This window comes from Corvus kubaryi, unplaced genomic scaffold, assembly GCF_017639235.1.
Source record: "Corvus kubaryi isolate FWS band 111438036 unplaced genomic scaffold, C.kubaryi_AGA036_p1.0 37334, whole genome shotgun sequence".
NCBI classification, from domain to species: Eukaryota; Metazoa; Chordata; class Aves; order Passeriformes; family Corvidae; genus Corvus; species Corvus kubaryi.
Window position 1 is genome coordinate 2,738,376 of NW_024581108.1, and position 25,481 is coordinate 2,763,856.

The window sequence follows — 25,481 nt, forward strand, 5'->3', positions numbered from 1 at the left end:
AGATGTGAGAGTTGGTTGTAACATCCTTGTGACTGGGAGCTGTGGCTTCTGTGTGGACTGTGTCACTCTTATAACGTTACTCCTGTTGTTAATTAGTTCCTTCTTGTGAGTTTCAGAAGATGGAGTAGCCTTGTTTCCTAGAGACAGTGTGTGAATAAGCACAGCAATGACAAGAATTGTGACTGATAGATATGCTGCCCAGGCCACAGTTTGGGAGCAATCTGAATTTGCAGTGAAGGCCTGTAGTTTAGACTTTGGGTATCCTCATATAATTGATATGTGTATGGCTTGCAGCTCTTGAAAGGTTTTTTCCCTGGGATTTTTCTGACTGAAAAGAACTTAAAATACAGTTTTGTGTGAGTTCTTTCAGACTGTGTCAAAAGAACCTGTTTGCTCAAGGGATGGCTTTGCCTTTGTAAGTGGTTTCTGGTGGTCTTCCAGTTCCTGCCTTGCCAGCTTGACAAGGTGCTCACTGAGGTCAAGTGAGCAGAATTAGGGAAGCTTTGCAGTACAACTCTCTCTAAGTGATTTCTACAAAATTGACTCCAGAAGTCTTTGTTTTGTAATTCATGTGTTTGTTTCATGATGCCAGTGGTGTTAACTTCAGTGTTAGTATACAATACTCTGGACAGTGTAAGCATTTTGTGAATACTTTATATTATTCTGAACCAGTTAAAAAAAAAAAAGCTGTCTTCCTTAATTGATAAAAGATTTCTTTTACTGATGAACCATTACTGAAAATTGACATCAGTGACAGACATTGTGTACACTTTGCAGTTTATAGATTACAAGTGCTTTGAGAAGAATTTGGTTTACCATGTGGTGTAATGAAGCCAGTTAGATTTAGCAGGTGTGGGCCTTAAAGAATAAGGGGTAACAATGATGCCTTAAAACCCTGTTAATGTTTGGATCCTGTCACTGAAAAGGGGTCAGAAATAATTTATTTAGAACATTGGTGCACCAGTGTTGGTTTTCGGTGAAATTTAAGTTCACCAAACGGTGTCTTCCACCTGGGTGGTTGTTATGTGAGATGCACACGGTCATCAAGGTTCACAGATATCTAATGTCTTTTTCAGAACTTTGCCAAGAATATTTTTGCAATTCTTCAATCAGTTAAAGCCAGAGAAGAAGGCCGAGCACCTGAGCAAAGACCTGCACCAAACACAGCACCAACGGTAAGAGCAGTGCTTGGCTGAACATGAGGGCTGGGACACCAAAAGTGAGAGCACAGTGTCTTCTCAGTATTACATACACAGTTGGTTTTGGTTTGTTTCCAAAAAATGCATGTTTTTCAAGCATAACTTCACAGCTATTCTTTGACTTAAGTTGCATTTATTGGTATTTAAAGAGTTGAATATATTAGTTTAATTTGTTCAATATGCTCTTGTTACCGAGAGATTAATCTGCTAGTGCCAGCTTCTGCATCTATCAAGCACTAGCCATGTGCTGCATCTATTTGCAAAAAATGTATTCGATGAGAGTGCTGCCATTTCAGATGAAATGTTTTGCTGCTTTTCTGACAGATACGGTAGCAAATGTTTAAGAATCTGGAGCATGACTCACGAGTGAGAACAGCTCGAACCAGCTTTCTTTTGCTTGTAATAAATCAGGACAGACTTAGAGCTGTATTGTTCAATGCTATCTAGGTATTAGACAGGATTTGTTTAGAGTTGTGGTGTTTACTATTGTGTTCTATTAAACCTAATGTATCTTTGAACATGGTGGTAGTCTGCTCTAAAAGCTGTTTAATCATACTTGGTTTTGTTTTTGCTGCTACTGCATTTAACAAAGAACTAAATTTAAATAGCAAGATGAATTCCAACATGTAAATATTTGCTTTGTGTTGAATTTCTTAAATTGTGCATGGCATTATTCAAATGTCCCACTCAGAGTAGTTGTGAATACATAACTAAGCCATCCACAAAAATGACTGAATTGGTATTGAATGTGCCTCTAGATTGGTGCTTTTTAAAAAGTTTTTTCCCAGAATGCTTTTTTTACTCAAAATTTGTTTTTATTTATTTTATTTAGCAAAATTTTGTCTTAATCAGGCTGACAAGGGAAATTTTGTGTGGCTGAAGCCTTAATCATGAATTGTCAGTTGATACTCTTTTCCTCGCTAATTCTTTAAGTATAACAAAAAGTCAGTGATTTCACTACACATAGAGATTTTAGTAATGTAGTTTGTTCCTCTTATTTTAGTTTTGCCTCAGGTTGTTCACTTTGCATTCAGTACTAAACTCTGTGTCTGTAAGATTGTAAGTGGATGTTGAATGGAAACATCAGAAGTTTTCAAATGCATTCAAACTCATACAAAAATGAATTGGTTTTATCCTCTTGAGTAGTTCTGAGTAACTCTTCATGAAATTCAAAAACCATCCAATACATTTTTAGTATGTTTTACAAATGTTATTTAACCTGTTTTAGGATCCAACTTTACGAAATAAGCAACCTATTCCAGCTGCCTACAACAGATACGATCAGGAAAGATTTAAAGGCAAAGAGGGTAAGTTGATTGCTATGCTTTTTTCAAAAGAAAAAAAAATTGAGAACCAAAACTGACAAGTCATACTAGGGCATTTTCTCTGCTATTATTTTACAAACCTATGAAAAGACAACAAAGAGCTGTAACTATGCCTAAAGGTAACTTTCCAAGTAATAAAATCCAAAAGTATTATTTCTTAGAAATTATTTCTACCTCTTGGGAAGCAAACTGAAAGCTTAAAACCAGAACTTCCTTGGGGAGAAAAAGATTTGTATGGGGAAGATAGTATGCAATTAATAAAAAAGCACAAGTGCAAGGATGACTGTCAGGTGTGTAACATGAAATAGATTCCCTATCCTCAGTCACTGTTACCCTAAAAGTTGCCTCCAGTAATTCCAAGTAAATATTATCTAGTTGTGTGTATTTAAATTAAAAAACAAACTGGGAACTGCAGTGCAAAACACAAGCACCCTCCTGGAGAGGAGATGGAAACAATCTACAATATTGAAGAATTCTCACCAGTTTTAAAACATGGTGAACATTGAACTTGAATGATGATTTGTCTTCCTAATGCAATTTTTCTCCTGTCCCCGTTGCTTTTTTTATCTTGTTTTTAGCACAAGTTCAGTTACTTCACTTTCATGTCTTTCTGTGGTTTTATTTTGCAATCTTGTGTTTGTTGTGCTTGGATGGTTTTGTGCTTCTTGCAGAAGGTCATGCGAATTTTGTTACGCTTCTGAATTGCCTCTCCTGGTTCTCAAATAGTCATTTTCCTCTTTAATAAAACTTCCCATATATGTTTTTAAGGGCTTTCTATTCTGGCTGCAAGGACTTACATGCTGCTAAATGCCATTTTAAACTCAAAGTGAACAATTCAGCTTGCATTTTTTTAGAGTATTTGGCTTCCTCCAAGTTATTACCATTTTTTGTTCAGGAAAATCATAGCCAACTCATCTCTGAAATGATTTAAATAAAAAGAAAGTTTTGTAAAGCTGCATTTACATGTGAATATATCCTTTATGGGGATGTTTGTTTGTGTATGAAACTTCCTATGGGAAATTGGGTCAGATATTGTATTATATCCTCTTGAAGTCTATTCCCTGTTGGCCTCAATACGCTTATATTTCAGTGCAGTGGTTTTATTTACTATTGCTCATTGTGAGTTGCATGGTGGGATGGAGAAAAAAGCCAAAGCAGGATGTTTGGTAGCTTTTTCAGCAATGAAAAATAATCCAAAGTAGCTTCCATGAAGAATTAATTGTTGCAAGAAAAGCCAAGGGAATTTGGGAAAGAAAGGAACACAAAATATAGAGCTAAACCACTCCTTCCATGAATATTTTTACTAGTCCTTACTCAGTGTCCTTCTGTTAATATCTTAAACCTTCAAAACTCATTTATTTGCCAAGCAGTTTCCCTTTTAATACCATTTCCTGTTAAGATTTAAAAGTAGTAAATATCTAAACTGGACAGTGTGAAATGATAAAAAGCAGAGCAAGGAATTAATAGGCAAGTGTAAGAGTTCAAATGTACCACAGCCTGTAATTCATTGTGGGCTCTTTTACAACAAGAAGCTCAGGTACAGTGATGGTCTGAGTCCTCCTAGCTGCCAAATGACATGGTTCTGGTCAGGAACCCTGCAGGCAGCATCTGTCCTGAACAGGTGGGTGGATTTCTTGCTTATACCACATGTGTGTGGTTCAGGAGGGAACAGGAAATAACAGGTTTTGCATGGCAGGAATGAAGAACCCAGAAGAGTTTGTGGAGCAGCTCATCAGTGCGAGCTTAATGTAGACACTTCTGAGCAGAAAGAGGAGATGAGATCAGATGACTGGCAGAGAAAAAAAGATTGTCTGTAATTAGCAGTGGTGAGAAATCCATTTCAATGTTGTGTGATTCTGAGAATGTGGTGTTGAGGCTTCTCTTGGTGCTGAAATGTGATTGACTGGACTGCAGCTCTTGTTCCAGTTGAAAGGCTCCTTTGTGATGTGGTGATATTCTACCTGCCTAACTCACTGTCACACTCCATTCTAGAGTGTGTTTATCTGCCTTAACTTTCTGGTTATAGTTGGTTTAGTCACACAAAGTTAATTTTGTATTTCAGGTTTCTAGGTATATTTAAAGAAATACATAGGTTAAGAATAGCAGTGGTGTAATACCAAGTTAGCTAAGTGTAGGCTAGCATTGGAAATAAAAACAAGGTGTTGGAAAGAAGGTATTTTAAATGTGAGGTTGACTTATGAAAGGTATTGGTACATCACTTATGGAAGTTACATAGAATTAGTAATTAACACCTGGATTTCTTAGGAGGGGACCTAGAGGTATTTGAGATCTTCTTCAGCTTCAAATTAACTTCAGCAAATAGCAAAGATCTCATTTACTTCTAGGGTATTCTGTTGTAAAACTATTAAATTGTAGTGTAACTGGAACTCCCAGTGCAGGTGGTTTTCCTGTCATAATTAGGCATTAATGCACTGGTAATGTCATTTGCTTAAAACTGAATGATGCACATCACTTGCAGCTCTGTCACAAATGACCTCATTCCTTATGGAATTTTTTATTTAGTTGCCCTCAAAATGAAGCTGTGGCTTCCAAATATTCAGTGTAGAAGTGAGATTACAAGCAGAAATAATCATCAATAAAAATAAAATAAGGCATTTTTTGTTCATTAAATTCTGTTTTTTTACAATAAGTCTGGTAAGAACTTGGAATTACACATGTTTTTGGAAAGGTTGCAGTATTGGGACTTTTGGGAAAGAAGTCTGAAGGAAAAGAAAGATAATAAAAAGAAAAAAAAATAATCAAAGGGTAATAACTTGCAGTCTTTATGCCACTGTATCCACCTTTATTAGTAATGATGGATAACACCTAAGATGAAGTTGAATCCTACAGATTTCTTCTGTTCTGAAGGGTTTCCACACCTTGCCCTCTGTGACTGCCTGTGGTTGGCTACAAATTGTGGAAGGCAGGATGGCTTGTAGCAATGGGCACAGTGCAGGCTTTGGCTAAAGGTTGAAACAAAGCCAAAAGACAATGTGTCTAGGCTTTTTTCTTTGTGTCTCACCTGTTTGCTCTTTCCTCAGAGGTACTGAAATCCTAAGAAGGGTTCACAGTAGTCCTCTTCTAGTTGCAGCAGGATTGTGGCATATTGCCTATATTCAGTTTTGTATGATACTACAGTATTTAAAGTTTAGGCAGCAAACAGGTGAACGGTTTTTCTTTGAATATTTGTGTGCTTTAATACACAATTTTTCCATTAGCTGTCTTGTCCTTAGCATAAGAAATTCGAAGTTTGTCGAGCTAAGAGGGTAAATTTAGGAATTTTAACATGCATTAAGTAAACTGTTGAGTTGCAGCCAAATTTCTCTGCTTCTTGTGATGGATCATTATTTCTGATGCAGTGTATCAGGATGCCTCTCTGGTTGACTGACTTAAAATTTTCATGCCAGATGGGACAGGCTTTGCTACTAGAGTGGTTTAATAGTCAGTGTGAGGGGGTGGTAATTGTGCTGTTCTTGAAGAGCAAACAATGATTTCCACGTGCAGTCAGTAGAACTGCTCAGCAGCCCAGGGGCAGTGCTTGCTCACCTTTTGTCCAGCGGGGGTCTTGGTCCTGCAGCTTTGGTCAGGCAGGACAGAGAAACCTTTCCTTTGACATTCTTCAAGTTCTGTGATGCGTTAGAATGTTGTTTGCAGTAGGAATTGCACATCCTGGATATTTCCACATGGGAAGTGGAAGAACGCGTTGCTGGGCAGTGCACCCATCCTGCCCAACTGCTCAAATGTTTTTGAGGTGAGGAGGTGAACTCCTTGCAAACACTTTACTTGGGTGCTGTTTCCTTCTTGTTGCTTTGGTTTCTTTCATGCTGGCAGTTAGTGATGGTATCTTCTCTTCAGCAACACAGAGCTCCATCCTGTGCTAAACTTTCTCTGCTTTTACCTTGGTAAATTCCTTTCCTTCGTATTACTCCCTCGAGTGGTTTTTTTACACTTTATTAATGTGCATCTTTACAATTGGGGATATTTTTTCAAACTGCAGTCTGTCCTACCTTCTTGAGCAACATAATTTTAAAATCTTTTTCAGGATTTAAAAATCGTGTGCTCAAATGTCGTTTGATGCTTAGGAGCTTACTTTGTGTCCTCTCCTGCGTGCCTTAATGTTTGATATTTAAATACACGTTATTGATACATATATTTTGGATGCTATACTTTGTTTTTCCCCCATTTTCTTGGGTGGCTTTACCTGAGATGATCCTTTTCCTGTGCTTGCTTGTTCTGTAATTTCAAAGTGTGCAGTAGTGCTGGGATGGTCGTCTCGAAGATACAACATTTTTGTGACCCACTGAGTGCATCCCTCAGTATGGATGGCAAAGTCAAGTTTCCCTGTGCTGTTCCAAGGTTAGGTCTTTAAGGCTTATTCCAGGAGCATTCCTGTTGTTCTCAAAGTTTCAGCATAGTAGAAGCCAATTGTTACTACTTCCCCCAAAATAGAACAACCCCTCCCCCAAACCTCCACCAATATTCAGTCCTATTTAGTGTAAATCAGGGAGTCTTGCTGTGTGATTTCAGCCCATAATGGTGAAAAGAATATTGCTGACTGTGTTCAAGTGTTTCCTTCAGGAAAGTTTGCTGTTGACTTTCTGCTATTGACATTTCATGTTTTATTTATAACTTCATTGGATTTTCAGACATAGCTGCCATTTTCCAGAAGTTTGTCTGGCTTTCAGTCAGTCCTAAGTGCTAAGCCCAGGGAACTGGGGACTGTGAAGTTATTATATTTGAGTTGACTCTGGACCATAACATTTTGTTTCTCTCTCCCATACATTATTAGAAAAGTTTCTTTATAAAGCATTTCTCATTATAAGTTCTTTTGTTTTAAATTGTGTGATATCCTTTTACGCAGGGAGAGTAGAGCTGGTAGCAGGAGATAGAAGGTTCTGAAGTTTTACTGGTCAGACTTAGTTTGACCTGTTAGACTTTTATTTATTGCATTCACTTTTAAGGTTTATAGGATACTGCTTTTTTTTCCCTAGCAGAGAATATGTGGAAGAGATGCACATTTGGAAAAAGAATGTGGTCTATCTGTATTTTCTGGCTTGGAGTGACCAAGTAGTTTAAAAACTTTCAGCACTGTACATTCACTTCTGTGCTGGAAAACACACATGGATTCATACTGTAATTGCTTTTAACTGTGAGAAACTTAATATGTTGGTGTTAATTACTGGTAAGATTATTACAGAGCTGTTATACATGAACTGTACAGAGAATTCGTAAAGTAATTAGTGTTGCTTGGAAATTTAGGTGAGAAACTTTTTCTTGTTAGGGTACAGTACTGTAAATGAGTGCTCAGTAAGCTCTCATTCAGAGTGAAATTTGGTGTCAGGGATTAAATTACTGGGGCTGTGAAGTGGGGTAGTGAATCATTTCCAGGCAGTCTGCAGAGTGTTGCTATCTGGGGCTTGAAGAGTGTACAGCTGAAAAAAGAAGTGGTTATTCAGTCTTATTCATCCACAATTCAAACCAAGTCTTTAACTTGAGCTCTTCAGTGTTTGAGACATGCTGCTTTGTTCTGTTTTTATTTCCCTTGACTTCCTTCCAGAAATTCAGGTTAATTTGAGTCTTTTTCAAGCTTTTATTCTTTTGGTAATGTCTCAGAGCTCAAGTTTGTAGTCGGATTGGATGACTTGAGCTGCAGCAGGTGCAGAATCAAAGTGCTGAGTGACCTAGATGGATGTGAACAGTGGCTTTAAGCAAATGGAAGGCACTCTGAGCATTAATACTTGTATGTGAGGAAATGGAACACGCACCCAAATGCTGATGGAGAATATAATCAGTCCAAAAAGCTGATGCACTAGGGTGCATATTTTCATTTCCATGTTGAATTATTTTAAATAAGAAAAGGCACTCAAGATTGATGCATGGTGATGCTAGAAAGGTAACTAGTGATGAACCACACTGGAAATGTTTATGGTTCTTTTACCAGTCTTTGGGTCATGGAACTGTGAAACTGTGACCATAATACATGCAGTGACTGGAGAAGAAAAAAACCCTGGTGATAAATTATGTTTTTGAAGCATCAGAGTTGTTTATTCACTTCTAGTTATTATGTTTAGTCTCTCAAGATGTAATTTTAAGGCATCTGTTGATGTTGGCGTTTTTAACAATGCATATATTTCTAAAGTTGATTATATTTGGTAAACAAAAGGTTGCAGTACAGTTTTTCATGACAGAACTATTGTTGAGCTTTGCTTGTGTTCTTTAGTCCTTAGTGTTAGACCTGTGATTGAAACATTTAATATGGACTGCTCTTTGCCTAACAGAAATGTGTGTCATAACTTTGTAGTAATTATATTGAAAATTCCCAGTGTATTGAAGACCCTCAAGTAAGTTTTTTAATAGCTTTCTGTACCTAATTCCAAGTTTAAAAATAAGGGTCCAGAGTCTTACCAACGTGGTACCTTTGTTTATAAGGGTTTTTTTTTTTCTTAAATAACCTTTTCTTAGTAGATGGTTTATCATTTTAACTGCTTCTGTTACCACCAGTGAAGCTGGGAGTTTGAAGCTGGAGTTATAAACTAATTCTTGGCCAAGCATTACCATTTCATGGCTGTGCTGGTGCATGACTCAGCAGCACAGGTTGGAGCTGCTTTGGGAGGGAGAGAAGAGGCATTGCTTTTGTGTTCTTGGAGGGTATGGCACAGCATTTGTGCTGATGTGTGCTGAGGCCATGGCCAGGGGCTCAGGGCCGCTCTCTGTTCTGCTCCTCTTTACTGTGGCCCATGGTTCCTCTTGTATCCCAGGCCCATGGTTCCTCTTGTATCCCAGGTCTGCTTTGGAGCAGCTGCATCAGGGTCAGCCCCTGGCCTTGGAGAATAATCTGGAAGAAGTGCCTCTGCTTTCTAGCCTGCTCCTTGAATATTTTTTACAGCATTAACCTGGCTGACATCCTCAGCAATTTTTGAAGTGGGAATGAAGCTGGAACTGTGGAGTCCCTGACCTGGAAGCATTTGTTTCCTGCTTTGCACGGGCTGTGCACAGTGAGTGGAGCTGAGGGTGCTGCTGGATGTGCCCAAGTGTACAAACTGTTGAGACCTTACAAAAAGGGTACAGACATGCAAGGGGCAGGGTTCTTGCTTTAGCAGTGTTTATTTCTGTAGGAGAAGTGATTGACTGATAGGTACAATATCACATGGTGCGTGTGAGAGGATCAGATCGGATCAACAAAGCTGTGTTCTGAGAAAAGTGTCCGTGTGGTTACTGCTTCAGGGAGGTTTGCTGTGGCCCTCTGGAAGCTGGAGATGCTTAACTCTAATTCACCAGTTGCTTGAGAGTTTGAGGCAGGAAATTGGAGATCTGGTGGCGGTTTGGGAGGTGGTTTCCTCTACTGACCCCACCCTACTGCAGCCAGCAGAGCATGGGCCCTGCAGTAGCTCTCGTAGTGGCTGCAGTAACTGTTTGCAGCAATGTAAGTGGGTACCTACACTGACCATTTAACATGTCTTATATTTGCATTAGTACAGAAAGCTGCTATGCTATTATTTGCTAATTATCAGAACTGTTTTATTTGCTACCTGAGAAGCAGCCAAATAGCACTGGGGGCCCTGTGTAGCTGCTGGGAACATTCATCAGGCAGGAAACTGGAGTTTGCTGGAGGCAACAAGTGGCTCTTCATCCAAGTTATTTACTTCTCCTGCTAGAAAGAGGGGTCAGGACAAGGCTGGGAGCAGGAAGCTGCTGAGAACCAGATCTATGGTTTGTGGCTCATTAAATGAGCCAGGACAGATTTTATGAGAGACTTGGGACAACTTTTGCAAAAGATGAAACCAGTGGCAGTTGAGCAGAGATCTGTTCCCTGCCAGGTGCCTCTCTCCCCTTTGATTTACTTTCTAAGTGTGCTGCTGGCTCTGTGGGCCTTTATTCCCTTTGCAATGCTGGTGGAGACAGGGAGAAAACACGGAGAACTAATTACAGAGTCAGGATTTGTGCTGAGAGAAAGAAGCCACAGCAGGCCAGGCACAACAGAGGATGGTGCTGTGGTGCTCTTGCTATGGGGTATCTGTACTCTTTGGAAAGAACATCTGACCAAAGTAGTTGGAAATGCTCTGTGTCACCGGCATGAGGAACCCACAACAGGTCAGTCTGGCAAGGATAAAGGTTCTTCTGGTGGTGATGTCCTGAAATTCACAAACGACTGTCAGCCTAGATTAGACACCTCTGATTTATGTCACTCCAAGTCAGCAAAAGCATCTCTTCAACTTAGGGGAGTTCTACCAAGTATTCTACAAGGCTCCAGGCAGCACCTGAAATATTAATATGCTCCCTGCCCAGCAGCAGTGACCTATATAGTCACAGAGCAAAGTGTTCTTGCAGTCATATCTGACCATGTTCAGCTCAAGTTCAGTGGTGTGATCTCTGAGCTAAGACTCAGGGCATAGTTACAGCCTGGGGTTGAGGGGAAAGGTGGGAAGGCAGTATCAAGTTATATACGGAGGCAGTATCAATTTATATAGGGAGGCTAGGCTGCTGTCTTTTTTTTTTTTTTTTCCCTAGTAGGAAAGACTGTATTCATGTGTGTCTGTACCTGCATTTTACTTTCTCAGAATCATATCTGTAGTTCAGAAATGTTAAATCTGGCAGAAGGGGAGGCGTGGCCTTGAGAAGTAAAGCTGAAGAAGAGCTGGAACTGAGGTGACTGAAACAAAACATGGTCAGTGACATTGGGCATCGTGACTTGTAGTCTTGTAGACTTGTAGTACTTGTAGACTGGTAGTGGGTGCCAGGTCTGGTGGCATAACTGAGGGAGTGAGGGAGAGAAGGTGAAACCCCGAACTGTTCAGAAAGTAGATAGCTGTCTCTCTGGTGAGAGGAGTATGGTCAGTTTCCAGCTCTGGAGTATCTTTTTATAGGCATTGGAGAGTTCTTAAATCTGGAAAACTTTTCTGCCTTGGTTCCTTCGAGTGTCTGATGATCTTCCTCATCTAAAGCAGAAAGGATGAGCAGCCACAGAAGTTTCCCAGAGCATGTGCATTGCTTTCAAGGTTGTCTGGGTTTCGATTTAAGTTAATTTACTCATGATGAGAGCAAAAAGCTCTAACAGTTTTGAAAATTCAATATTTTTCTTGTACTTTTTTAGGCTCAGGTAGGAGCCATGCTTTGGTTCTGCCTTATTTCTTCATCTATCATGTTTTTATGCTGATGCATTGTATGAATGGGGTGTAATAAATGACAAAATCATACCAGTTCCAAGTAGCTTTATCTGCACAGTATCAGTTCCTTTTACCCAACTCTAGTTGAAATAGTCCAAAAGTTGCTTTAATGTGGATAAATGCTTGTTTGTCATGGTTTGATTGGTGATGACCATGCTATTTTAGGTAAGAATTGTTTGTATTGTTGGGTGATGGGATCAGTTGATGGTAGATGCTGAGCCTAGGGAATTTACAAAAGGAAAAAAGGTTTTCTTGTGAGTCCTGGTGGCATTTATCAGGAGCTTACTTTGATCTTAAAGCCCTGAGAATAGGGGGACAGAGAAGGAGTATTGAAAAGCAAACAGGCTACTGACAGCAGGTTTAGTCATTGGGCAGTTGCAGGCTTCTGACACTTAGCATAAATTCAATCTAATTAAAACGAATTAAAAAACCCACCCCAAGAACCCCCCTTTTTATAACCTTTAGTCTGGTATTGTGTATTTTTGCAGATCCTGTCTTCTGTATCATATGACAATGACATTGTTGCTCTTCAGCACTCCAGAAGTGAATTTATTAAGTACAAAGGCCACACTTTTAGAGTTGGCATGTAAATTGGTTTCTTAAGTGTATTTTTCCATTAATACAAGTTGAATATGTTGCATTTTAATGTGTTCTGGGAATATGAGTGGCTTAATCTTGTAGTGAGGAGAATTTCTGAGATTGCATGCAAGTTGTGACATATTCTCACAAAGATTTAAGTTTATAGCCTTTCTCTGAAGTGCTTTCAATTAATTCCATGCAGCAGCAAAAGCTTACTCTGGTTACAGGAAGCAGAAATATCAAACTGACCTCTGTCTAAAGAAAGCAGATTTCCTAGGGACTACCCAGGTTTTGTACTGGGAACAGAACCTAAACCACCACCAGCAGGATGTGTTCTTTGACAAAACAACTGCAGAGAGATCTGCAGTGTTGTCCATTTAGACATGACACTGCTGTATTCACAAGGATTTACAGAAGGCTTTTCTTCTTTGCAGAAACGGAAGGCTTCAAGATTGACACCATGGGCACCTACCACGGGATGACTCTGAAGTCTGTGACGGTGAGTGGGAAGTCTTTGCTTAAATATGTTTTACAGACATGATCGTGTACCTGTATATAAAATATATGTTTAGAGACAGAGATCTTGTCCTCTTGTCCTAGGCTCTGGAAGGTCACTTAGGCTGAGTAACAGAATTGATGAAAGTGTTCTCTATGAAAAGACAAACCGTGTTTTGTTTGATCTGCACGTTTGAGAGGTCTGCAGCCCTGGGATTTGTTGGTCTGCAGTAGAAAGGTGTGCTGGGAAGGCTTCTTGAGGTGCAGCCTTTTTCTGCTATGCTTAGCATACCCAGGTTTTTGCTAACCTTAGGTGTGTCTGGAAAGGACATCTTTCATAATCATAAGTGATAAAACTATACTCACAGGTTTTGGGAGTATAGCTCTGTTTCCCACTCTGCATTTAATAAAATAATTTTTTTTGGTGGTAGAAGAGTTAGACCTCAGCATTACTGTTGAAGCTTTCTAGCCTGGTGAGATGGACTTCTATTGTATGGCTGTACAATGCTGTCAGTGGGAATTGCAGCGTTCACAGATGAGAAAGAGAGATCCTCAAACAGATTCCCTTTTCTTTCTTTGGCCAATGTTTGTCTGCTTTTGTGGAAGTGGGTTGAATGCTCTCAAATAAATGCTGTTTTGATCTGCTGGTGAGTAGGACAGATGCTACAAAACTGCTGTAATGCCCTCATTAAGGTTTTTGCCATCTGCATACCTATGTAAATCTGATGAATAGACAGTGCTAAACAGTTTCCTAAACCCATGCACTACTTCTAGTTTGCACTTCTCATTTGAACTTAAAATAGGATCTTGAGTAGAAACTTCTGAAAAGCACTCAAAGGTTTTTTTTGTTTGGTAGAAGTCCTTTCCCAAATCTTTCATTTGCAACTCATTTCGAATTAGGATACTGTAAAAAAAATGGAAGGGAATATTTAAGGAAATAACCTACTTAGCAGCAAATAGTGTCATTTCTAGATGAATTCAGAAATTTGAAAAGATAACCTATTATGTCTGAAGATCTGTTCTTGAACTTTGCATGAATTTTGGGCTACTTTATGAGGGATCAGAGTGTTGTTATACCAAACCCAGGTTTCTATAGGATATTGTATCTGCTTCAAGGGGTAGTGATTTGAAAGGGGTTAATAAATAGGTTCTGTTTAAATTGCTCTGTGGGGAGGAAAAAGAAAGAAGAAAGAGAAAAGCAAGATTAGAGTAAAGCAGAAATGTTGAAATGTTTTAAGATTATCAGTGTAAAATCTGTAAAAGTGAAGGGATGTACAGTAACTCTAAAAATTATATGGGTTTTTTAAGGTCATAAAGACAATTAAGGTTTTTTGTTCTAGGAATCCTACCTCATGTATTGAGTGTACTGGCTAGGGTTTTGAGATTATTAAACTGTCCTTGTTGGTTTGTTCCATTTAGAAAGAAAATATAATAGATATTAAATTACAAATAAACCTGTTTTTTAACATAAACCAGAATTTTAAAAAATAACTGTTTAAGAGGTATTGCATGATTGCACATAAAGCATAATCTGGTGCCATGAGAAATATTAAAACTCCATCTGTCACTTAGCTTTTGTCTAAGAAAAAACCGGTAAGGGATTCTTGGAGCCTTATTTTCCAGACTATTAAAAAGGTGCCCTCAATATTGAGCTCATTCATAAATTGCAGTGACATCCTGGCTTTGTGTTTCAGAGGGGGAGAAATAAATCTGTTAATTATGTTCATCTGTTTTTGTCTAAACTTTGTCATAGTGATGGACCACATAGTTCTAACCCATAATCTCAGACGGTATTTTTGTGGAGAATGGTTAATCTCCTGCCACTTGGCAAGTTTTATACTTTGCTTTTACTCAAGGTTTTTTGTGATTTGTTTATATTTTTTTATGCTAGAGAAAATTAGGGAGGAAATGGGAAAGTAATTGCTTCCCCTAGGTGTTTAATGGGAAAGTCCATTATACTCATTGGCTAAATCCTAGGAATATGGAGGATAGCATTGGAATTCATTCCACCTGCATGATCTCATCTGTTGTCCTCATAGTATTGGAAAGATCTCTCTGTGAACTCATCGAACATTTCAAAGGAATTGGAGTGTTAGGTAGCTCTTGGTTAGAGGCTCTCTTCAAACTTCAGACCTCTGATTTCCAGATGGATCCTGGTGTTTGAAAGCTTCTGGTTTTATGCCATTTTTCTCCTCGACATGGTGGCTCCTCTGTTTCTTCTGTGGTGTTTGCTTCCATTAATGTATTTCTGGAGAGCAGTCGGATTCCCTTAAAACTCATGCTTCTTACCTGCAGTGTGAAGTGATCCACTCTTTGGAGTTGCCCACCTGCTTCTCATATAAAATTCGTAAAAGGTGTTTTTGTTTTGGTTATATTCCCTACACTTGCACTCTGCCTTATTGTAATTCTCTGTAATGATTTTTATGAAATGTGCAAAACTTCTGTTTTGTGTTTGTTCTTGCTGAAATGTGAGCTGTCCTAGATGCTTGTTCTTTTTAACAGCAAAACAAAAACTTCTTCGTCTTGACTGCTTTCTTTTCATCAGTGATGTTGGAAACTTTCTTAGCATTCAGAGTTTGTGCCAGAACAGATGGTGAATGGTGGGCTTTTTTCTGAAGTAATGTCAGCTAAAATAACTTGTGCTGCTGGCAGTTCTTCCCTGTAACAGGGTTTTTGCTTAATTGGCACACTTTCTCTTAGGAAGAACTGACTTATTTATTGAATTTTTATTGTGAAGGCATGATCTCATTATTCTGGACCTTAAATTGTTCATAGCAAGGCATTTTCCTCAGAAAGATTTAAAAAAAATTTTTTTTTTCCTTTTTTAATACCTGTGGCACCTTCTATGTGCCTGGATTGTTTTGGAAAAGTAGTAAGTAAGCTAGTGGTGCTAGCTCTTGCTATCTGGTTCCCCAGCAGTTCACATAGCAAACTGTCCAGCATGACTTTTCAAAACCTGCAGGTCTCCCTGCAGGCTTCACTTCCGAGCTTATTCCCATGTATAGCAGAACAACTTCTAGTTTTTACCTAGGAAAGTTTGCTGTTTGAGGTGGATCAATCTCTGGAACAGAAGTATGTTTGTATTTCTGTACCACGCAGGGTGTGAGGTAGTGCTGAGAGAGAATCTTAAGCTGATATTCTGAATGTATTCTTTGTTACTTGTGTAAATTTGACATCTTTGGGGCTTTAGCCTCCTGCTTTTCTAAAGAGAAATGTTAACTTGGAGCCTAGGCCAGTGTCATCTGGTGGAAGCCTAGAAGGTGAGTCTCACCTTTTATGTATAATGAAATTGAAATTTTGGGCTATTTGTGTCTGTAACTAGGATATGTGAAGCATTTAGCTGTTAAGCTTGAGATGTAAAGATCAGCACAGACCAGTTATCTTCACCTAGGGCAGGGTAGGGAGAAGTTGCTTGTTCTGTGAGCACTTGGTAAAGCTGGCTCTGGGTACTAAACTATTCCAAGCTGAGGGCATGCTTTGTATTGACTGTGTGCAGTTGCAAATAATATTTGTTTGTCCATTACAATAATAGTCATGGTGATGCTGGGTTTATTCATCTTTGTGCTTTTTGCCTTGAGTTCTCATGGCTTTAATATGAATGAATGAAAGAAAGAAATAGCATGAAAACCTGTGGAGTTCTGTAGGGTGATTTCCTCTGAGTTCTGAGTGCCCTGGCTGGTCAGGGTGATTCAGGTGCTGGAACCTTGTGTTTGAGTGAACAAGAACTGCATAGCACTGCAGTAAGCCCTTGCAGAAATGATTTTGTTGTCGTTCCTAATTGCTGAAAAGCTCTCCTGTTTTGAACTTGGGGTTTGTTTCTGTTAGCATTCAGGGCTGCTGAAGCTTGGGAGCTTCCTTTGTCTTTGGTTTTTGCTGCTAGTAATGGAATCTGTCATTGATCATCTGCACTCATAAGTAGCCTGAGCTACTGTTGGCATTTCTTTCTCTTCCTGTTCAGTAAACAGGCAGATACAAGAGCTCTTGCAGGATTGAGCTGATGGCCTTCCCAGAGAGTTTGGAGCTATACCTGGATGGATCAGTATAGTTAGTGAGGGCTTCAGCTGAGGCACTTCACTTGTAACAAACTCCAATGCAAATTTCTGTGGTGTATTCAGACTTCAAAAGTAAGAAATTCTGTGTAACTCTTCAGTGCTTCTGAGTTCAGTGATATTTTTCCTGCAAACTGACAAAAGTAACATCCTTCTTTCCATTGTGCACTGCCAGGCTTTACAGCAATCTTTGGGTAAAAGCACCCTGAGTAAACGTATGAGAATATCAATAATTAAAGTAAATGCTTTGCATTTCAGTTACAACAAATACATTATATAGTCGCAACAGAAACCAGCTAATTAAAAAGAAGTCCCTATGTAAGCCACAGTCCAAGCAGGTGTAATTTCAGAAGAACTGGAGACTGATTTAGCGCCCCTAAGGTCAGCAGCGTTTATCATCAGTTTGTGGTCAGTATCAGATTTGGGCATTAATTTATCAGAGAATGTTACTGTTATTGCCCTCAAAATCTTTTGAGTTGGGTATAATCTCTGTAATTTTTTTTTTTTTTTTTTTTGTAAACTGAGAGGTTGTTTAACCACCTGTGGTGTATTTTCAAAGGAATAATGTGTAGTATAAAGGAAGGGAATGGCTAAGTTATGGCACTTTACAGGCTGAGCCATTAGAGGGGAAGCAGTTGGGGCAGAAACAATCAACATGGTGTGTGCATGTACTTTTTTATATAAAAGACTTAAGAAAATTGAATGTTTCTATGTGAGTAGGTAAATCCACAGGACCTTATAACTTATCATGAGGAATTAAGATTGTGATTTAGTGCCAAAACTCAAAATGACTGTTAAGAAGCATATGGTGGGGTTGGATGTTGTCTCTGAGTGTTCAGATAAATAGCACTTTTAAAAAGAAATAAAAATTTAATACATCTTTAATACTAGAGATGGAGGAGAGATACCTACTTATCCACATCACCAGTTTTCTGTGTCATGTCCTAATCTCATTAAAATGTTGGAGGACAGTGGGATTGAGGGAGGAGTCAGCAAAACAACGGACTCTTTGAAATGTCTGACACCGGCTCTGAAATGCAGCATAATTTTCATGCAGCCTGTGCATAAGGTGGTCATTATTCCCAATGTGAGTGCAACAGCAGCCTGCCCACGTTCCCACTCCCCTCTGCAGGCTGAGCAGCTTTCTGTGAATTCTCTCTGTGCATCCTATTCAGTTTTTAACCAGCAAGAGGAGGTGAGGACAACTGTAATAATATAGAATCATAAAGTTACATAGATTTGTATGGAGGGCAGATATTTTTAGAAAAGTTTTCCATAGATGATAATTGAGGTAGATATTTGTTTTATTGGGTTTGTAAATTATTTTTCACCATAAATATACCCATCTGTAACTAATTCAGACATACTCATGAGGTCCTTGGTCCATGAGGGTTGAGGGCCAGGACATGACTATGAACTCAGAAAAATCTTTGAGCTGGGGAAATGGATGTTTCTCCAGAATAGTCTGCCAACAACCTTACACTGCTCTGGGGTAACAGACAAGAAGGCTTTGTGTGTCTGTATTACTCTAATGAGAGTGGATGAAATGCAAGTTTCCTAAGAACTATTACTGTATTTTATATTTAAGGCCCACACAACAGTTTCAGTGGTTGGCATTTCATTGCCTCAGTCGTGTTTCAAATATTAAATTGCTTTCCCTTAAAGAGTTCTAGTGTAAATAGTGAAGCTGATAGAGACCAAGAAAAATCACACACAAATGCTGCTTTCAAGAAAATGTGTTAGGTTGAACAATGGTGCACTCGTTTTCTTTGGGATTGTAAATCGTGTACATCTGTGCCAAGATATCTGGCTGTTGTACTGTGTTACACAATAGAACTGCCTGTTTTGTTCCCCATAATAGGTTTTCTTTTATGTTGAGACTAAGAACGGCAAATTCAAGTAAAGCAGGGGATGTTGTATAACCAGTCATGCCTCAGGAAGTTAGGCACTGCTGTGTGGCACCAGTGCGCAGCTGAACAAGAGGGAGCGAGACCTAGAGCTGTGCAGCTTTGCCCCTGAGTGAGCATGCCTGGAGTCACTGCTGTGGGTAAAGCTCCGCTGTGTCAGTGCTAAGGGTGCTTGTGGCACAGCTGGCAGGTCCTTGAGAGGTTTGAATGGAGGAGGGCCAAATGTGAGAACCCAAAGCATTTCTGAGTGTACATTCAATTAGAGCTTTACACGTCCAGGAGGCTTTACTTACAAAGGCCTGAGAGCCTCAGACATGCTTGGTATGAGTTGTGAGATGACCTCCTAGACCTGTCTTGATCCAAAACTGAATGACAGGAGTGTATTTGCCAGCCGTAGGGGTATCCCCTGGGAAACTCATCTGCCATGCACACTGTGCACTAGCGCTGGGATCCTTTATGAATGTTTCAGGAGTCACTCTAATTTGGAAACCTGACACCAAATAAAACTGCTTAGGGAGCTTCATTTGTGTTCTATGGATTGGATGCCCACCTTTACTTGAATCCTGTATAGGATTCTGCTTAGAGTCATTTGTGTTTTCTCAGGTCTTTGGGTTTGTGTGTAATCAAAGTTTTATAGGGTGCTGCTCAGTGATACCAGCTGAACCAGAGCTACAGATTCTTATACTTTGTCCTAATAGTTCTGAACAGTCAGACATCATGCACTGCACAGGCATATGTTAAACAACTGGGTCAACACCTTTCCCTCTACAAATTATCTCCAAACATCTAATGAATGTCTAACAGCTGCATCTTCACCTGACAGTTCTGGGGAAAGAACAACTCTGCTGTTATGTAGGTTGTAATTTATTCACAAATTGAAGGAGATGTAAAGGTCTTGCAGACCCAGTAGAAATGAGCATGGGCCAGATGAGGGATCAAAAAATAATTCACTTTAACATACCTTCTTCTCCCTGCAGGTTATGGGTAGCCATCCTCTTGTCTCGGCAATTAGAGTTTTAACAAACTTTTGAAGGTTTCTAGCACAGTTTGCAATTTATGATAGAGTAACTAAATCAAAATTACAATTAAAGTATTTAATAATCATCTGAGTGATTAATGTAACTAATGTGAGAACTGAGTCAAGATTTCCTTCTCTGGTCAAAAATTTTGAGATTATACCATTGTGATTAGGCCCTGTGACACTTTACTACTTAGGTGTTTGCTTGTCATAGAGTAAGGTAGAATTCATTATTTGTGGAAACAAGTTTTCTGCTTGGAGTACTTGCTTATGTCTAATTTAGTATCACAGTCATTCCTTCTTCTGAGCTTGGGAAGTAGGATAGCTTGTTACCCTAGCAATATCCATAGGAACTGCCTCAGAGCCCAGGCTCTTGTACATCTCATTCATGCTGTTTACTACTACTTAGTTAAGCCAGAGCTAACTCTCCTTTTTGATTTGTTTGTAATTATTTTTGTAAGTTCTGTGCTTAGTCCTTACTGTTGCCCTCTTTGAACATACCTAAGGACTGTTGTTTCAATTTGGGGACTTTGTTCTGTTGTTATTCTGTTAAAGGTCCACCTCCTTTCCTTTTTCTTGCAGTTGTGGGTTTATTTTGTTGTTTAGTTGGTTTTTTTCCCTTCTGTTGAATTCTTTCAGTATGTGACTGGGAGTGTGTGATAGCAGAGGGTATCTCAATGTGACAGATTTTGTTCACAGGTACACAGTTATTACAGCAGTGTGGCATGGGCAGGTGTTCTTTAGTTCTTCAATCAGAATATGTAAGGCAAAGATAGTCTTTTCAAAGCACATTAAACCTGCAGAGCTCAGAACTGAGAGCTTTGGAGGCAAATGTTGATGAAATACTGGCCCTGGTTCTTAAGTCTTTTGGGGGATGGATTATAAGTGATATCATTGGTCACTATTTCCAGGTACTGCAACATAACTAATGAGAAGATCCAATTAGAATAGTAAGATAGGACATATTTTTAAGCTCTTTTGGCAGTTCCTTCTTGCACCATTTAAGAAGGTAATTGATTAAGAGTGACTATGTTTAGGTCTCGAAATTTGTGAGATTTTAGTGTTCCATCTAAATCCAGGTGTTAATCTGCCTGTGTCTTTTATGCAGCCACACTGTTGCTGTTCAATCAGCGTGTCCTCACTTTTAGGATGTCTGTAGGCAAAGTCCTGATTTACTCAGGTTTGCTCCTGGTGGTTCTGGATAACAGTCTGTTCAGCACAGGCTTTCTTGTTAGGTAAATGACTGTAAAGGCCATATAATGAACTCTGCATTAGTTATGGCTCACTCACCTGGCATTTGGGCAGTACTGCTCATCCCTCCTGGAATATACCTGTGACTGCGAGCTGCTGAGCTGCCATCTGGAGCTTTTGCACTGAGCAATATGCTGTTGCTGACACCACTTGCATCACTGCTGCTGCAAGGGTGGGTTGTGACTCTGGATTCATCTCAGACTCACTCAGCTGAGCTCAGGGAGTTGAGGGGAGATGTGTGTGTATGCAAGTGCATGCAGGCAGGCACTGAGTGATGCATTGGCTGGTTTAAATCTCATTCACCACTTTCTCTGTTGCCCCTCTTTGTTCCCAGAAGGTTTATGGGATTTTCTGGAGATTTTTAGTTTGGGGTTTTTCTAGGTAACACAGGTCTCATGCATATGGGACTCAAGACTCAGCACTGAAGAAGGTGATCTGGTAAAATAAATCTGGTTCCTTACCTTTGAGAATCAAAAAATATGTAGCCCAAATGTAAATTTCTTTGAGAGACAAACATTTTGATTTTCTTTTAAATTGTAAAAAGCTAATCTTGGATCTATGCATCTGTAGTAGTTAACTATTTTAAATAATGAAGGTTTGTCCAATGTACTTAAAATGTCAAATTTATCTAAGGAAGTTGGGAAGTTGAAAGAAATTTATAAATAACTTTGAGAACAACTGTGATTTTTACAAATACATCATTTAATTAGTTGGCCTATAAAACTGTTGGTTAGACTTTATACAACATGAATATTAACAAAGCATCTTTTTATTTCACCTTAGATTACCATTGTATTTGGCACATTAAGGTTTAGGAAGTCCAACTGTTCAGTTGGTTTGCTGCTTTAAGAAACTTAGGATGTATTTTTGGAATTGAAATCTCTTCCTTTCTGGCTCACCATAAAGATATATGCGTAGATTTTGTGCATGAGCAACAGATAGGCTTTTAAAATTCAGTTCAAGTGCAAAGGAAAACTTGGTGTGACTAAGCAAAGTGATGATGTGATAAGTTTGCTTGTGGTTAACTGTCAGTCTAGTGGCTGTAAATTCATAGTACTTTTCATTTGGAATATTGTTAAAAAAATTCTAGGTTTCTTCATGCAAATAATGGGTTTTGTCTCTACAACTGCCTGAGCCTCTCTTCCTCTAAGTGAAGTGGGTGTCTCCTCATGCCCTCCCTTGGCCTGGGGAAAAGTGCAGCTGCTGAGTTACAGATGTGTGACTTTGGGTGGCTTGGTGCTGCCATTTTGAGGAGACACAGAGCCTGCCTGCCTCTCCCTCCCTGGGAGCAGTAATTCAAGGGTTTAATTTCCCTGGCCAGCAATTTTCATAAAAGTTGACAAAGGCAATAAGTTTTCTCCAGGTTTTATTGAAATTGGGAAGTAGTTTCGAATCATACTGTGGGAGGAGGGAGGGAATGTTACTAAAGCAGACTGAGGTGGGGGAAAACCAACTCTCCTTTTGCTTTGGCGTTGGAGACTTGAGGGTGCATTATGCAGCACTCTATCAGCCCTAATCCCAGTTACCTTTGGAGCAGTTGGTGTAAATCAGGCAAACAGATTTACATATAACTGAAATAAAAATGGAATACAGTCATCATTAAAGCAAATAACCTGCCCGATTAGTTGTGTTTTATCATGATTGCTAACTAAAACAAAAGACTTGTGGATAGAGAGGGCTTTATAAAGCCTTAAGCTAAATATTTTGTAGCTAATAATACACAGAATATATTATAATATACAGAACATATGCAGCTATCTCGTATTGGTCTATAAAAGCCATTCTGTTTTAGGGTGATGTGTCCTGTAGCAAACAATGATTTTTATAGTAGCTTTCACATGCATAATTATGTCTGGAAAATAATGTCAAGAAAAAGCTTCCAAAAATATCTGGACATGAACAGCAGGTGAAATGCAGATTAAAGTAGTAAAATACATATTAAAATCCTAAATGGATCATAATGCTGTCTTAGAAATTAAAATCTAAAGGGACTCTGAACTGCCTGAATGTTACATCTGATTTTAAAGGGTAGGTTTATAGCTGGCTCAGATTTCAAAGGTGAAGTTTTAATAAGTAAATCAACTTCCTTGTTCATGGCTGAAACCTTTCAAAAACTGTGTTTACTTGTTTGTTACAGTTCCCATTCAGAATAATGAAAGTGCCTAATCAGGCAATTTGCTCACCTAAGGTGAGCTAAATATTTAATAAGGGTAGCTTGCATATGTGTGTTATTGCACTGCACAACAAAACCACAGATTCAATATGCCTCTTATATTCCTTCCCCTGGCAGGGCTCAGCATGACTCTTAATGTCCTTTTATTTTCTTCTCTGGAAAGCTGCCTGCACTTGGCTTGTAATACCAAATTCTGTGAATTGTAATCCTTTCAAATACGAATGTGGGTATTAGATAATTTTAAAGAATGAGTACCATAACAGTAATCCATATGCAGGGAACATTTTATAGACAGAAATTTGCAGTACACAGAAGGTATTTTCAACTATTATTTTATTACTCCTTTATATGGAGCTGAGAGGAATAGAATATAAAAGGTAATAAGTACTCAACATCCTCCAGGTTAGGATCCAGAATGGATTAAAGTTAAACACTAGGATAGTGTTACTTGTATACTAATATTTGTGAAAGTTCTTAGTTATGAATAAGAATCATACCTTTAAGGAAATAATGTAACTTTTTCTGATGCCTCTCTTAAGTGGAATGGAAGTGATTGATAAACCTGACATTTAATCTTTGGCATGCTTCAGGGAGTTTCTGCCTTATGTTCAATAAAGAGGTGTTTCTTTAGTGAAGTCATATTTAAACTATGGTAAAATGCAGAGAAATGTATTGATACTTCATAAATGTGGCATAACTAAAGAGTGTTCACAGCTTATGGTTTTTTCCTCCTCCTCCCTGCTCTTTTTCTCGTTTAAACAAAAGACTGACTTTGGCTCAAATAGGCTTGGCCAGTTTCCTCTCCCACCACATTCCCCAGAAGGAAGCTAAATTAATTCTGTCCATAAGAAGATTAAAAGCTGATGGGGTAGGCAGATGTTTTATTTTCTCAGGGATGAAGGAAGTAGCATGAGCTTCTCTGGCAAGTCTGAAGATAATGGTGGTGGGAGGGAATGTTTTGCTTCTAGCTGAATTGCAGAAAGGCATTTATACCTTGCCGTTATACGTGTCATGTACTCTTTGACATTATCTTGATGGAAAAATAAAGATGTATTCTGGGTTTATGTATTAGTAGTTCATTTACTCCAACACTGATTTGTAGTGAATCTGTTATGCTTCAGGGTAAATTTAGGCGTTACTGTGAATTTTATTTGCATTTTACTTCTTTGTTTTTCACTGTAAAATGTTTAAAACTCAGGATTTTCCTACTTTATTTACATCTTTTTATTTACATCATTTTAGTTTAGTTAGCTTTCAGTTCTTTTGCTTAATATTCTAATATTTTTCTTTTCTGTTGATAAAGCCCTGCCTGCAGTCTGGCTTAATCCTTATGACCCAGCTGCTGTAGGAGAGTGTCATGGTGGATCCTGTGTGCTTTCTAGCAGAATTCACAGGTATTCCCTTCCTGGAATGAACTGATTCTTAACCCCTGAAGCCTCATCTCTCTGTGGTAGCCTCCAGCCTGGTGCTGACCTGGGAGCTATTTAATAATTTAAATTTACAAGTTGCCTGCTTTTTTCAGCATTGGATCCTCGGTTCCAGGCTTGTTAAGGGATTTTGTGACAAATAAATAGGTTTCTGGAGGTACCTTTGTGCTCACACAAAAAGCAATCAAACAACAATAGCTGTGTAAAGCTTTGGGGTGAAAAATGCCCTCGTGTGTCTGAAACATGACTGTGGTTCTTCCTGGTAGCCTTGGTGTCTCTGTCAGTGCCCTTCAGGGACTTGAAGATCTTGTGGAACTTCCTCCCAGATTTCTCCTGTAGCTGCTGAGCTCCCCAAACCAGGATTTGTTTTAGTGGGTTAAAATCTTAATTTATATTTCAATTGTAATTAAACACATCAGGTCTTTCCAGGGTGCAGCTCTTGCCACCTGAGCATGGCTGGGAGTCATTAGGAAGTTAAGAGCCTTCAATAATTGTCTGTGTTTTCCTGTTAAAGCAAGTACTTCATAGTTCTGCCATTCACAAGTAACCTTTTCTCCTTAATACAATGGATGATGCAATCTAAAATGGCAATATACAAGATTCCTTAAGGCTATATCTAGATTAAGGCACTCAAGCAAATTAATGCAAATTACCAAAGTGTACAACATCAACATTCGTAAGTTATAATACATTAAATTGCCATTGGCTGGTGATGTCTTTAGGAATAAAATTAATTTAGTGAGCTGTATGTAGTTTAATTTCCTTGGTTTACAGTGAGTGAAGGCCAATTTACTCCTGCATTGGAAAACTCACATGGGAATGCAGTGCATTTAAATTAATGTGTTTTGACTTCCCACCTTTCCTTGAATCTTGATAAACCTTCAGATCATTGTT

General features: G+C 38.9%; 1 protein-coding gene across 1 annotated transcript in view; it reads left to right on the forward strand.

Annotated features, from left to right (window-relative positions):
• Positions 1-25,481, forward strand: part of CDC73 (cell division cycle 73) — a 101,689-nt gene that overhangs the window by 19,300 nt on the left and 56,908 nt on the right. The window contains exons 8-10 of the mRNA XM_042029884.1: positions 1,077-1,175; positions 2,428-2,506; positions 12,702-12,766. Coding sequence (XP_041885818.1) covers positions 1,077-1,175; positions 2,428-2,506; positions 12,702-12,766 — 243 coding nt within the window. The remainder of the gene's footprint in view (positions 1-1,076; positions 1,176-2,427; positions 2,507-12,701; positions 12,767-25,481) is intronic.